Source organism: Lontra canadensis, unplaced genomic scaffold (assembly GCF_010015895.1).
Source record: "Lontra canadensis isolate GAN:19392208 unplaced genomic scaffold, GSC_riverotter_1.0 scaffold79, whole genome shotgun sequence".
Lineage (NCBI taxonomy): Eukaryota > Metazoa > Chordata > Mammalia > Carnivora > Mustelidae > Lontra > Lontra canadensis.
Genome location: NW_022631073.1, coordinates 6,304,475 through 6,319,783, shown reverse-complemented (window position 1 = coordinate 6,319,783; position 15,309 = coordinate 6,304,475). Strand labels below are relative to the sequence as shown.

Genomic DNA, 15,309 nt, shown 5'->3' with positions numbered 1-15,309 from the left:
GAAACATAAATAAGCTTCTTAAAATGTGAAATTCTGAAAGTAATGATCCATGTTACCAACAACATTAAATTTCAATCACTTACATCAGAAACAATGATAACTATTTCTCTCTCTCTCTCTCACACACACACACACACAGCACTTAAAAGTGTTTGTACGGAAGAAAAGAGAGCAATTAACAAGCACTTAGCTAGAAGAATGGATCAACTCTCTGTAACTCAGATGTACCCAGTTTCTCTTGCCTTCAGGAATCCTCCTCCATTACTGTCTACACTTTGCTGGTTCTAGTCCTGGGAGCGGCCTCAGGAAAACCAGTCTTCCCTCAGGTCCTGGCACTCACTGGTAACCCCCCTACCCTGAAGACCCTCTCTGCCCCAGGACGCTTTGTGTAGTTGACCTCTTTCTCTATGCTGAATTTCTGGCTCTGTTTCATTCCTCTCTGCCTCTTTCTTTCTTTCTTTCTCTTCTTTTTTAAAATATTTATTTGAGAGAGAGAAAAAATATGAGTCTTGTGGGGAAGGAGCAGAGGGGAGAGGGACTCTCAAGCAGACTCCATGCTGAATGAGGAGTTCTACACGGGGCTTGAGATCACAATCCTGAGATCATGACCTGAGCCACTGAAATCAAGAGTCAGATGCTTCGCCAACTGAGCCACCCAGGCACGCCCTCCTTGCCTTTTCACAGGCCATTTCCGGCACATTTTCCCACTAAGCAACATCACCAAAGGTTCAGGAACCTGCTTCTCAGGAAGCCTGCAATATATTTGAGTCCTGAAAAAAAGAATTACTGATACCTCAGAAAATCCCTTCTTACAAAAAACTGTAAGTTTAATAAAAATTATGTTTTATGATAAAATAATGCATAATCAGAAAGAAAAATGGAAAACTAAACTTTAAAGAATTAATTTTAAATCACTTCATCTTAACACTCAGAGACTTTTTATGGACATAGACACAGGCAAAAGATAAGCTTTAAAAATTAGGATCATAACTGGGGCACCTGTGTGGCTCAGTGGGTTAAAGCCTCTGCCTTCAGCTCAGGTCATGATCCCAGGGTCCTGGGATGGAGCCCTGCGTTGGGCTCTCTGCTCAGCAGGGAGCCTGCTCCCCTTCCTCTCTCTCTGTCTGCCTCTCTGCCTACTTGTGATCTCTGTCTGTCAAATAAGTAAATAAAATCTAAAAACAAAAAACAAAAAAAAATTAGTATCATAATACATATTTGCTTTTTAAATTTTTATCACTTAACATCATATGTACAATTGAAAAGTTCTTGAACATTTCTGAAAAAGAAGTTAATAGTTGCACAAGTTAATGGTATTCTACACCAGGGGCGCCTGGGTAGCTCAGTGGGTTAAAGCCTCTGCCTTCAGCTCCGGTCATGATCCCAGGCTCCTGGGATCAAGCTCCATGTTGGGCTCTCTGCTCAGCAGGGGGCCTGTTTCCTCCCCTCTCTGCCTACTTGTGATCTCTCTCTGTCAAATAAATAAATAAAATCTTTAAAGAAAAAAAGGTATTCTATACCAAAAAAGACTTAATCATCTTCCTAATACTAGATAACTTGTGTTTAATTTTTTTACTACAATAAATGTATTGCCCTGCAAAAAAAGGGCTTTACAAAATATTAAAAAATGATAAATATCAAAACCAATACATGTTGAAGTGTCTACAAAATGTACTATTATGTATAATTCACTGTTAAATATAATTCATAACGTTTCGCTACATTTGAAAACAAATTGTAAATTGAGCTTCCTCGGTCACAAGGACGTGTGACTATGCATAGTTATCAGAGCCCAGTGTACGTTACAAATTGAAATAGCCAAATACTGCAAGGCGAAATTAATTTTTCAAAAAGTTTCCAATGTTTTGCCACAAAACAAAGCAAGTTTTTATGAAGCATGTGGCTGCATTTATGCTTGATATGGCAGTAAATGGGGATTCTGAGAAGAGATCCTAGCGTCTCCCAAGCTTTCACATGGCGCTGGCTGTTCCTCTACGTCCTTACTACTCTAGGCACTGGCATCATCTCCTGGAAGTCTGCTGAAAATGCAGAATCTCAGGTTCATCCCAGACCCAATGAGTCAGAATCTGCATGTCCACTAGATCTCCAGGTGTTTCCTGCCCCAGGACCACCCACAGAGCCCTTTGCTAGCTCCCTGGGGCCTGACAAGTTGGCAGGCTTTCCGCCCGTGCTTCCCGAGTCACTAGGCAAACGCGGCACCTGGAAAAACCCTGTGGAGGTGCGACCGCCTTCGAAACGCGTCGGTTCCGTACAGGCGGAAGGTCGCCAGTCCGACCCTCGGGGCCACGGGCCCAAACCCGCATTGTGATGCGCGAGCAGGACATCAAGCCGGGGCGCGCCGGAGCCTGCACTGCCCCTCACCTGGGCCCCTGATCTCTCCCTTCCTGGGGCTGTGAGCCCGTCTGTAAGCCGGTGGGGGTACTGAAGGCTGCGGAGGCAGGAGCGCTCACACCTCGCTACTTTATTTAACTGGAACGGCTGGTTACAGGACTGCGTGCGGTACTTTCCCACCCGCGCTGCGACGACCTCGCCGAAAAAGACATCCCTGAGCCCAGGTCGCCAGAACTGTTTGCCAACAAAGACTGCAGGCGTGCAAGGGGTGGAGCCTGGGAATCAGCTACCGCGAGACGTGGTCCCCTGAGGAGCCTCCGTCAGGCGCAGGCGCAGGCGCAGGCGCACTACACATCCTGCCCCCCAGCGAAGGTGGCTTCCAACGGGGAAGACGGGGCCGGCCCTCTGGAACAAAGATCGCGAGATTTGAGCGCGTCACCGCCACTCCTTCCGGTCACAGACCGGAAACTCAGTGAGCGGGGGCGTCTCTGGCGCTTGCTTCGCTGTGCTGCGGCGCCGCTGGGCCCGGTTTCTGTCGCGCCTCCTCGGATCCCGTTCCGCCTCGCCTTCCCTGGGCCGAGGTGATGGGGGACTCCAAGGAGGGTGGAGCGGAGTCTCCGCCGGCCGGGGCCGCTGCTCGGGAAGGGCTCAGCCTCCTGTCTCAGGGAGAATCGGAGGAACCTTCTGCACAGGTGAGTCGGTCCCGGGGCTGGACCGGCAGGGCTCCGGGGGCTGCGGGCCCGCTCGGCGAGGGGGGCATGTTACGGTTCCCGGTGGCTGCTGGTGCCTTGTCTGCGCCTCCCGGACAGTCCGCCAGCCGGAGTGGAAGCCCCCGTGTCTGTGACCTGGCGTTCGGGTATTTGCATCCAAGTCACTCGTATCAAAAGCAGTTCTGGCTTCCCACTCGGTTATAACCGCCGAGCGAGTTAGGCACGACCTCGGCCGTCAAGGAGCGGGAATACGTGGTTCCACGGTGTGGCACAGTCGTGCAGAGCTGCAGGGAAAAGAGCGGGTGCCGGGGGGCGCCCAGCGAAACGGGGTCGAGGTAACCCTTGAAGGGTTCATAGTATTTGCCGGGCCGAGAAGGGACTGAGGGGAAGGCTAAGATCGTGAACTCGCACACTGAGCTTGCTCGGGGGTGTGCAGGTGAGGAGTGTGAGGCGCCTCCAGCGCCTTCCTGTGAAGGCAGAGGCTCCGAGTGTGTAATGACCCAGCGAATCAACTCCTAAACGTTTGCTTGAAAACCGGAAAGCCCCAGGGGCGTCTGGCTGGCTGAGTTAGTGGAACGAAGGATTCTTGGTCGTGAGTTCAAGCGGCACGTTGGGCGTAGAGGTTGCTTAAAAACAAAAACGCCGCAGATATCCTACCACAAAAGACTTTCTAAATGATATGTTACTGAAATTAAAATAGTTCATCTTTAATAACAAACAGAGGCTTTTACCAAATTTGCATTTTGTTAATGGGATTCTATTGACTGTCCTTGGCTGTTGCTTGTCCACCGTCTTAGCTGATCACCATAAACATCGTACTTCCTGACTCATGTTTTTCTTAGAAATTGTGTGAAAAAGAGCTAAGTAAATGTGACAGTGTATGCTTGGGTTTATTGCTATTGGAAGGGTGTGGCGTATATTCTTGTGAAGCCTGATGTGGTGAGTTTTTTTTTTTTCTTTTTATAAAGGTGGTATTTTTAATTTCTAGAAGTGTTATTAAAGTTTCGTTCGATGTGTTAATTAGGGATCAGCTTTATTTCTTGGAGGCAATGAAGTGAAGAGCCGAGCTGTGGTGAAATACTCTTCTGCTCCTCCTCGAACAGCATTTGCACGCCTTGAAGAGAAAACAGACTTGAAACTCCCACCTGCCAACTGGTTAAGAGAGAGTGCCAAACTAGGGCCTGCAGGAACTACCATTCTTGGCAATAGTAAGAAAAGCAAGCCATTTTCAAGGTAAATATCCATCAGTGACATTTTTTCCTGTCTCTCAACAGCCCCCCTGCCAGCCCCCAGACTCTGATGTTTGCTTTTTCGGTTTAAGTGGCAATGCTCACCATCTTGGTGAGATTTCTCTTGAGAAAAAGGTTGACTTTCAAAGTCGTTCCCCCCCCCGCCCCCCCGCCCCAAGTGGGATTGTATTCTCATGTCAAGACGTCAGGTGCATGTGCTTCTTTCAGGTCTGCAGCCTTTTATTAACAAAGCTGAGTTTTGACCATTTAAATTCAATCAGCTGTTTTATTTTTAGCCGATCAGGGTACCTTTTGAGTATATGAATACAAAGAATCAGGATGGCACAGGAGGAGGAGAACCTTAACACTACGGAATCTGCCCCGTAGAGTTTTTCATTAAATGGTGGTGGATGATTTCAGCTGAAAAAGCCTGATACAGAAACCGAGCATTTTTCGGTGACTTACACCACCCTTGACTTTGACACTTGCTGAGATAGTTGCTGGAAGTTCTGCTGGTGGTATTTAAGTGTGAGAGAGTGGCCTGGGTTCTTACAGAGAAACATATACTAACATTCATATTCTTGTAGAGGATTTAATGTGTAGGATATTCTTTTTTTCCCTCTGTATGACTGAACCTAAAATATGTCCACATAACCTAGCAAGAGCCATAAATATGTTAAAAGCTAATGAGTTCGTAGCTTAGAAATTCTCCTAATGCTTCCAAAGGTAAAAATTGTATTTGCATAGTGTTGTTTGTAGCATTAGTTATACTAGCAAAAAGTTGGAGATGGTCCAGATATTTTCTTTTAGAAGAATGACTTAATCAGTTATCAGTCAACTAAATTAAATATTATAAAGTCATTTAAATTTTAGTTACATTGACCGTGTGCAAACATGTGCCAAATACTTTGTATGTTTATCTCATTGACTTCTCACAACAACCCTTTGAGTTAAGTTCTGTTAACTAATTTTCCACATGGGAGAACTGAGACTTAGAAAGGCTAAGTAACTTGCTTAGCCTGCATGGTCAATCATCAGAGCATGCTTTGAAGTGAGGCAGTCCTAGGTAAGTGTTCTGATCCTCTGCCATTTACTGACTGGAAAATGGTGACATCAGCCACTTTTCAGGCTTAGAGATTGTAGACGTGCCTCACGTGGCACCTGACACAACATTTTTTTTCTTTTCTCCTTCGGGCTGAATTGAGGTCATGTTCTTTTTTTTCCCTAAAAGTGTAGTATATGAACTAGCAACACAGTCCTAGAGACTAAAATCCTGATAAATGTTTCTTCTTATGTTTTTCTTATCTCTTCACCTAAAAAGTATAATATCTTAAACTGATTTCTCTTGGAGATTTTTTTGGGGATTTGTAATTACAAAAAAAGAAAGTAATTGTTAATTTTTTTATTCCAAATGCTTCCTATTAATTGCTTCTAATGATTATTACTGTGTTTTACCAAATTAAAGATGTGATTGATTTAAATCTTTGTACCATGAGGAAGGAAAAACTTCAATTCTAATGTTGATAGGCATATTGATTGCAGAGATGTAAGAATGTGGAAAATGGGTATCCTGGAGGTGATGGAATAGTGTATTCTCTTATAAACTCTACTTGTTTCATTATGAGCATGACCTTTGTGGCCTTTGTTCCCTTCATTAGCTTTGGTATGGCATACGACTTTATTGATTCTGTGGGAAACGATGTGGACGTTGTCTCTGACTCTGAAGTAAGTGTGCTTATTGGAGAATGTAATTGGGGTGTTTATATTAGGGATTTATAACATTCTCTGTTCTGTAGTCTTGAAAAATTGCTGATGAAATAAGATAAAACTGTCTGATTATCGAATACCTTTTGTGCTATAAAGTAACACTCTTCCACATCTCCTTTCAGAAAGGAAGGAGTGACACCCAAAACACAGGCAGTGATAGTAATTAATATTGGTGGTTGTATTTTAATAATAGCAATTATAAGTCATTGAAAGGTTTGGGATGATTTATATAGTGTTACCAATTGAGAATTAGAAATGATACCTAAGGCAAAATCTATTGCTCCTTAGTTGGTCAGTTTTATCTGATATGCTAAAAGCCTAGGTCAGTGCAAAAGTGACCTGTACACACTTAACTTTAGGAAATTCCATTGTGTAAAAATAAATGTTTGCCCACCATTTACATTAAAATAGGATGACTGCTAAAGTGTAGATGATTCTGGTTTTGAAGTTTTGTCTTCCATGTGTCTGTGTTTAGCTCTTTGTGTACAGTAGTTTATATAAGCTTAGGAAAATAAAGTTTCTTACGGTTTAAAATGGAATGAAGTTAAAATTGGAAAGAGTTCAGGTCACACTAAAAAGTTCTTTTTAATCTGGTTTTCCTCTTAATTTTTTAAAGAACATAAAAAAGCTCCTGAAGATTCCCTACAGCAAGTCCCACGTAAGCATGGCCGTCCACCGCATAGGAAGGACTCTCTTACTCGATGAGTTAGATATTCAGGAACTCTTCATGAGATCATCTCAGGTAATAACTTTCGGTGGAAAAACAACCATTTAAGCACTATTTTAACAACTTAAGGGGACTAGAAATATCATTTCAAAGAAAGACTGAAGCAGAAATGTGGTTCAGCAGTTCAGCAACTGAGAAATTAGGTGGTTCTTGGAATATGAAGAAGTTTTAATTTAAAAAAAAATAGAAAACAGAGTGAATAGGGAAGAAACTTATTTTATTTATAACCAACAGCCAGGATTCTTGCAAAGAAAAGGATGAAACCAATGGAGAAAGTTCTGAAAAATCAGAAATCTTAGGGGATTGCTGACTTTTTTGAAAAATTCTTTGGTGTCTCCATTAAAGAGATTCGCTCGAAACATAACTGCCAGAAAATGTGAAAAATGTTAGAAATAATTCCTGTGAATACATGGTTATTAGTATTAATTGGTTCACTTAAAGCAAAACTTCTCAAACAGTATTTTGGTAAGTGACTTCCCCACTCCCCTCCCCACCGTGTGTTGGTGATGGATACTTTTTGGAAAGTGTTAACAACAACGTTTCAGTGTCTCAAGGCTTACTCTCCATTTCTGTGCTCTCACTGAGGAATGTTGGCAGGTCAGGGTGTATGTATGCTTGTCACTGGTCAAGCTCTTGGAATGTGACAATGAGTAAATCACAAGTCCTTCTTTCCTGGCAGCTTACAGTTTTCGTGTAATAAACACACACAGATAATTTCACTATGGTAGGCATATTGGGGCTTCTTCCAGGTGCCAAGGAACATGTTAGAAAGAAAAACCACTTCTCTTAGCCTGGCTCAAGGAGAAGAGGAAGACAGATTTCCCCAAAGAGGTGAAAGGGATTAAGTCAAGAATGATAATGTTTGAGTATGTGTTTATGAAATAGTATTTTAAAAATAGAGTATTTTTTGTAAAAGAGGAGAGGGTAACAAATGTTTTGATTACAGCTTTGTTGTGTTTATCATTTTCTTTTGTTACTCAGACTGGTGATTGGACATGGCTGAAAGAGTTTTATCAAAGACTCATTGACCAGAAGTGGCAGAGGAAGAAGAAAAGCAAAGAACACTGGTATCAGAAAGCTATTCTTTCCAAGTTTTTATATTACAGGTACTTGGCTACTTTTTTATTTTTTATCTTTAGGAAGATGAAATTCTATTCTTAAATTGAATTTTAAGCTAGTAAAAGTAAGTTGTGTAACTATTGATATTTCAATGTCTTCTGTTCCTTTTTAAAATAAGATTTATAGTTGATATGGAATTTAGCTTTAAAAAACTGGTAGACTGTCACATAAAGTTAACTTTAGTAACAATGTGATGTTTTTATTTCTGGTTTGGCCAGTATCAATGGTGATGGAGCCGCTCAGCCTGTCCCATCTGCAGAGCAGCAGGAATCACCCAGTTCAGATCAGACAAATGATTCGGACGGGGCTTCGTGGCCCGCCCCCTTTGAAATGCCTTCTTCAGTCTCTGAAGACCCCAGTGCTTCCAGTCAGGTTAGTTAGTACTTAGATGTTAATTCAGTAAACTCATTTAAGAAGACAAAATAAGTGATCTTGTTAATAAAAATGGAAGAATAGGAGTAAAAAATATTTTTTAAAAAGTTTTCAAAATAGGATTTGTAGAAAATATTATGAATAGCTAGATAATGTTTTTAAAATTAATTTGAAGTATTTAAAGATTTTTACTGGCATTCAAAATAGCTTACCAGTGTAAACACATTGGTCTATGGTGTCTATTTAATGACACCATAGGTGTCATTAAAGCACCAGGTCTGTGGTGTCTTTTTAATAAGCTAGTGTCTATTTAATGCCTCTTATCAATGCTGATTATCTCCTTGAAGTCATAAGACTATTATATAATACAGTGATAGAAACTATTTTAAGCTTTAGACTTACAGTGAATGCCTATCAAATACTGAGACTCACAGGCCTGTTTGTTGTTTCTTACCTTAATTTTGTGATTGTTAAGCCTAAAATTGCCTTTAAGATTTTCTGGATGAAGTTCCTGAGACTTAACCCACATTAATACTGTAAAGTTTTTAGAAAGGAAGAAAGAGTAGTATATCTGTTTTGTCTCTTGTATTCTTGGTCTTTTTCTTCTTTCTTGTTTAGTTTTTGTCTTTACTGTGTCTATCAAAGAGTAAAGTAACTGAATCTGTGTAAATTTATGCATATCTGTTTTTAAGAAAACATATTGACAGAGTCGAAGATAAAAATAAGATCTTTGGTTAATTGTGTTTTTCCTCTAGTTGTGTGTTCTCACATATTGAACATTATTTGTCCAGATTGTTGCTCTCCTCACAAACTGTAGGGTTACAGGAGGCAAATGCATTTAACTTGATTTTAGTTTTAGTAGGTTTTGAGATAGAGAAAGCTCATTAAGCTGTGTAATGAATTTAAATTTTTTACCAAGTTAGGAAAGCTGTAGTGAAAAAGAAGGAAGTAATTACCATGCAGGTTCACATAGTGCTCACCTCCGGGAGGGGTGGGTGTTGTGAGAATACGAAGGGGCATGGGTGCTGGGTGCTAGCAGGGTCCAGTGTCATGACCGGGGTGATGATTACATGGATAATTTGCTTTGTAATTAGTCATTTTGCTGTGTATGATTCATCTTATGCACTTCCCTGTATGTGATCATATTGTATTAATGGCGTTTTTAAAAATTTATTTAGTATTCCTTGACTTCAAAACCCATGTATTACAAAAAGACCATATAACAGAAATAAGAATCTCCTGCCACCTATCTGCTCATCTCCCGGCCTTATTATTCTGTTCCTACCTTGTTTAGTGCTTACTATAAAAAATCACGGAGGCTTTTGAGAATCTGTAGAATTGTATGCGGAGGAAGTAAGCTGGTGTCTATTTAATGCCTTTTATACCACGTACTTTAAGCCGTGTATGTGTATATCTGTACGTATACATTTGTTTTCATCCTTGGGGCTGTATATGTATTCAGTGTTGATAGTACCATTTTATAAGTCAGTAAACTGAAGTTCATAAAGAGTAGATGTTTGCTCATCGTCCCACCACTGGGGAGATCTGAGGATTTACACCCTGAGCTTCTGGACTTCAGGGCCCTGTTCTGACATAGTACTCCACCGCATCCATGCACTCCCACGTGTCTAGAAGGGCCTTGTAAGCAGTGGGCTTGTCAGAGCGATGGCATGGTCCTAAGCAGAGCTAGCCTGCCATAAAAAAAAAAATCTTCTTTGACAGAATATTTTACATAACATTATACTGCCTGCGTTTCAGATTTGGAGATTGTTGTGCACTCTGTTACCTCATGAATTCTTATTCCCAAAACTAACCTTGCTAGTTTGAGGCCTGTGTTAAGCAGCAACAGAGTTTCTGTAGATGTCTGTGGTTGGCCTTGGAGCCGGACTTTTATTGAGAACATTGTAACCCAGAGCCCAGACTGCTAAAGCTGCTACCTCACAAATACAGTTTGGGGATTTGGTCCACAGGTTGATACCTTGTCTGTACAAAGAAATAAAATAAAAAAGCTTGGCGTTCTAGTGGGACTCTTTAAGGAGACTACAAGACAGCAAAAGTGCTGGAGATCTCCCCCACCCCCACCCCCACCCCCACCGTACTTGCAGTCGACCTGCTCACTTCCCAGGCCGTGGCTGAGCCTGGTAGCATGTACAGAGGTTGGGAAGTAAGAGATGGATGGAATGAGCTGTGCACATGCGCACACACCTACTGATCTTGGGATTAAAGGTTTAAAATGATGTTTCTTTCTTTTTTTTAATAATTTTTTTAAAATAAACATATAGTGTATTATTAGCCCCAGGGGTACAGGTCTGTGAATCGCCAGGTTTACACACTTCACAGCATAAAGTGATGTTTCTTAAGGCAACTGTCCCTAATGGTTGGAAATTTGAGTGGTACACGGAGTTTACCCATTGTCAAAGGTTCCCCTCCTTAAGTGCTTTCTAGAATATATTCCACAGAATGTGTTAAGGATAAAACGTGTTTTGAGATTAAATAAATTTGAGAACATTGGATTTTACAGAGGAGAAGTTGATTTTTCTCTTACAGAACCTTTTAGAGGCTTTTTAAAAAATGTAATAGGCATTGTTACTGTCCAAAAGCAAGCCCGTAGTGAACAGAGGGTTTCAAAACTTCCTGTGGAAGGTCTTCACCGAGTACCCCAAGGACTAGTGTTCTTTGAAGCCCATGTTGGACAATGGCAGACCTCGGGGCTGCTCTGATGACTCATGTCTCAAGAATAATAAGGCTGGGGGTGCCCAGCTGGCTCAGTCAGTAGAGTGTGTGACTCTTGATCTTGGGTTTGAAAGTTCAAGCCCCCATGTTGGATGTAGAGAGTACTTCATTAAATAAAGTCTTTTTAAAAATATAGGAAAAATAAAAAGAATATGGCTGAGATGTCTTAGAAATTTTTTAATTCAGTAGAGATGGCATGGGCTGAAATAGCAGTGGTATTCAGATTTAGCCAAAAAAGAAAAAAAAAAAAATCAAGACTTTGAAAGCTTAAAAATAAAATCTTTAATCTTTTTTATTTGAGAAAGATCTAAGTGTGATTAGCTTATTAAAATAGCTATGATAATTAAGAGCTGAAGTAAGCCATACGGTGATGAGAGTTCATGATTTGCACATTAGCCCTAAATTCACAAAAGTAGATTTGAGGTTTATGCTTTGAATGTTTAAGGGATACTCTTGAAAGTAGGCCATTTGTGAGAAATTATGGCAGCAGTGTCACTCCTTATCCTTGCACTTTTCACAGGGAAGTGAGCCTCTTGAACCCTCATACATAGTGGGGCATGTGGCCTCAGCACCCAAAGAACAAAACCTGACTACTTTATTCAATGACGGGGAGAACAGTCAGGTACGCTTTCTGTGGTGTCCAAATTGGGACACCTGATCCCCAGTCTGCTTTGTCATTTAAAAGCTAGGACTTGTAGGGAAAATAAGTCCACTTGATCCTGAAAATCACTTTCTAAACATCTCTGTGATCTTATAGCTCTGTGACTTTAATTTACTTTGTCTTCTTTGTCTTTCCTTTTTCTGGAATTTCTGTGAATCGTGGGGGGAAATTATGGATCTCCTGTATATTACATAGTAACCTCTCTTATTTTGTTTTTAATCAAAGGGTCTTAAAAATGATTTTGTTCGGAATATCTTATGGACATTTGAAGATATACATATGTTAGTTGGCTCCAACATGCCTATATTTGGAGGAGGCAGGTATCCAGCAGTCAGCTTACGTCTCAGGTAAACCAGAATGGTATTTCTTTAGGGTCAGTGTTTTATGTGCTTTCACTTAATCTGTTAATCATCACCTTTCTCCTTGCCCCATGAATTGAAATCCACGCAGGCGTGAGGAAGGGGCTATTATCAGCAAATGCTGAAAGCCCTGAGGTTGGGTTTTCATTCATGCCCTTAATGAATGGAGTCAGAGATCTGTTGCACTGGCTTAATCTTGTGTCGGAATTCACAACGTGTGAGAATATAATAGAATTTAATTAGTTAAGGGGATGGTTTACCAGCTTCCTGTTAACTGACTGTGAGCACTTGCTGCTTTAGTTCTCCAGCTGTACATGTTGGTGTGGGCCAGTGTGAGCTCCAGTGTGGGCATTATCACACGTGGTCAGTCCTTCACCTTTGGTTGTGTGAGGGGCAGGCAGTGGGCTCAGGTTAATCTGCTTTCCCACTTCCTTCTACTCTTACTGAGAACTCCTATGGAGTCCAGTTAGAAACTCAGGCAGAACTTACGGAAACATGGTGGAGAACACACCATGTAAGCTATGTGTTACGTGTGCAAATCTCATCAGAAAGTGTGTATGGCATTTTTCACCTGGGGAGTATAGGTTAAAGTGGTCAAATGGTGGAAATAAGTCTCAGATGGTTTATTGCAGAACATCTTAAACTGCATAACACCGGAAATGTGCATTTTTAGGGACAACAACAAACCAATTAACGTGCTAACTGGGATTGACTATTGGTTGGACAACTTGATATGCAACGTACCAGAACTTGTGATGTGTTTTCACGTAAATGGAATTGTACAGGTAAGTAAGCTGCGGTGTGACTTTTCTAATTTTCTCCCAGATGAAACTCAGTGCAGAGAGGACCTCAGCAAAGTTCTTGAGGCCCTTAAAGACTAGGCTCTCTTTTCAACAAGGAAGATTGCTGTGAATAAACTGAAACTTTGAGTGATTCCACATTTGAGTTGGTGATACCAGAGTTCTAGATGTTACGGGAGTGTAGTTGTATAGGTAATTTGTAGGAAGGTCATAAATACACTGCAACCTACATTTGTAGCCACAGAACTTTGATTTTGATGCCGCGCATTCATAGTAATTAATTACCTAAAAATATCTCTACAGTGGAGGTGACTGTATCGGAATATTTACTCCAGTATCGGAATATTTACTCCAGATATGCAGTCTTAGGGGAAGGCTACAACAATAATGTGTGAAGTCGATAGCTTGCATAGCATATTGTTAATGAGCTTGTTCTAGTCATGAGGCACTTTATCTTCATTATAAGTGTTGGGGAAAAACAAAGAATAAAGTTTGGTCACTACCCAGAAAAGTAAAATACTAGTGGGCAATAATGGTGCAAAGAGAAAGATAGGAGACCATCTGTTAGAAGGGCAGGACAGCCACGGAAATCTGGGTGTTCAGGGAAGGTGCGATCACTTCTGTTTTAATCTGTAGAGACTTTAGGAAGTAGTGGCCTCTCAATGGAATCTTGAATGATAGCCTCTCCAAAAGCAAGAGATGAATGTTAGACGACTAGTGTAAGTAAATGAAGGGATTGATAACAAATGCAGCTAGGGACACGGGGTTCATGTGACAGAAGAGCAAATAGATTAGAAAAGCCAAGGTCAAATAATGCAGAGTCCAGCATAGCTCATGGAGTCAAATAGCTCAGTCCAGGATGCTGAGCTAAGGAGTGTGGGCTTACTTCAGTTGGTCATCTGGAATCTGTGAAGGCTTTACATCTGGGAGGTGAAATTCATGGAATTGGAGTCTTAGCCTGGAGATGGCATGGAGGTCTCCAAGACAAGAAGCCTGGGGAGGACCTTGCTCTACTTTTGTAATTTGATGGACTTAAACTGCAGAGGAAGTACTAAGAATTGACAATGATATGGAGGAGGAGCTAGCGCTTACGGAGTGCTTGTTTTGTTACAGATACTTTGCTAAGTGCTTTACATGCATTACTTACTTGATCTTCTTAGCTGCTGGAATACCAGTATTCCCTTTTGATGAAGAGGGTAGCTTGAGGGGTGCCTGGTTGGCTCAGTGGGTTAAAGCCTCTGCCTTCGGCTCAGGGTGTGATCTCAGAATCCTCGGATGGAGCCCCACATCGGGCTCTCTGCTCAGCAGGGAGCCTGCTTCCTCCTCTCTCTCTGCCTGCCTTTCTGCCTACTTATAATCTCTGTCTGTCAAATAAATAAAAAAAACTAAAAAAAAAAAAAAAAGGGGTAGCTTGAAGATCAGGGCTACATTGCTAGTAAGTGGTGGTGCCAGTATTTGAACCTGTATCTCGCTGAGGCGGTGCTTCTAACCATTGTACTCGAACCCAGTGATTCTGAACCTTCAGTGTTTATCAAAATCACTCCTGTTCTCTAAAAAAAAAAAAAAAGTTGGCTTGGCTTCCTAGTATATCAGGATAGGTGGGATCTATGTATTGGGCAAAGAAAATTAAAAAAGGAAAAAGCTTTGTAGATTCTGATTTGCACTGTTAGTTGGGAAACACTTTTGTACCATTACCCTAAACAGCAGCATTTAATGAGAGGCTGTGGCCGGAGGGGGTGGTGGCATTACAGGGAATTCCAGGGCTCAGGGTCTAGAATAGCGGTGGTATCATTGCCTGAGATGGGGACATGGAAATGGTTTAGGCAGGGAAGGTGATCTGTCTGCGTCACGTGTTCCATTTGAGGAAAGCACTGAAATGTCCCTGTGAGCATTTTGAAGTCGCAGGCTTTGGAGAAGACGGGGATAGAGAAGTAACCCGAGTGCCGTCTCTCCCCGGGTACTGTTGGACGCCATCACCGTGGAAATCTATTCAACTCAAATGTTGGAGCCTTTCCCCATGTGGGTGAAAGGGGAGGGGGGCCTGAGTAGTGCAGTGTAAAATCCAGGAGAGGAGTGTTTTAAGGAAGGAATTAGGACGCGGGGCTTTATATGAACCAACGAGGATGAAAACCGACCTTAGGGGAGACTATTTGGTCTTATTTTCCAGTCCATTTGGAGTTTTTTAGAGTTTTCAGAAAATGCGATAGTAGACATTTAAGAAGTGTGAACAGAAGACAAACGAGAAAAAAAAATGTGGAAAAAAAGTAGTGGCAGTGGTTTCCCTGTGGCCTCTACTCTTGTTGCTGCCTCCAGTCCCTGGTTCTGTTTCTGGAAAGGAGTCAAGTCTAGCTCAAGGGAAGAGTAGTGTCACTGGGGAGACGTGCCCAGTGAGTCTCGTGTCTGGGGGAAAGCAGCTGGGTGAAGTCTGCCTTCATCTGCCACCCTCTCAGGTGAAAACCACCAGGTAGAACGAAGGAATT

The 15,309-nt window shown here is 41.7% G+C and overlaps 1 protein-coding gene across 5 annotated transcripts in view; it reads left to right on the top strand.

Annotated features, from left to right (window-relative positions):
- Positions 1-2,813: 2,813 nt before the first annotated feature.
- Positions 2,814-15,309, top strand: part of EDRF1 (erythroid differentiation regulatory factor 1) — a 43,081-nt gene continuing 30,585 nt past the window's right edge. For 2 of the 5 annotated variants that reach the window (XM_032882107.1, XM_032882110.1), the window contains exons 1-9: positions 2,814-3,044; positions 4,087-4,295; positions 5,950-6,016; positions 6,675-6,800; positions 7,767-7,891; positions 8,123-8,276; positions 11,530-11,631; positions 11,896-12,017; positions 12,703-12,814. In XM_032882107.1, the coding sequence (XP_032737998.1) occupies positions 2,937-3,044; positions 4,087-4,295; positions 5,950-6,016; positions 6,675-6,800; positions 7,767-7,891; positions 8,123-8,276; positions 11,530-11,631; positions 11,896-12,017; positions 12,703-12,814 (1,125 nt within the window). In that variant the 5' untranslated portion in view covers positions 2,814-2,936. The remainder of the gene's footprint in view (positions 3,045-4,086; positions 4,296-5,949; positions 6,017-6,674; positions 6,801-7,766; positions 7,892-8,122; positions 8,277-11,529; positions 11,632-11,895; positions 12,018-12,702; positions 12,815-15,309) is intronic. The other 3 variants (XM_032882109.1, XM_032882106.1, XM_032882108.1) reach the window with 2 other exon arrangements.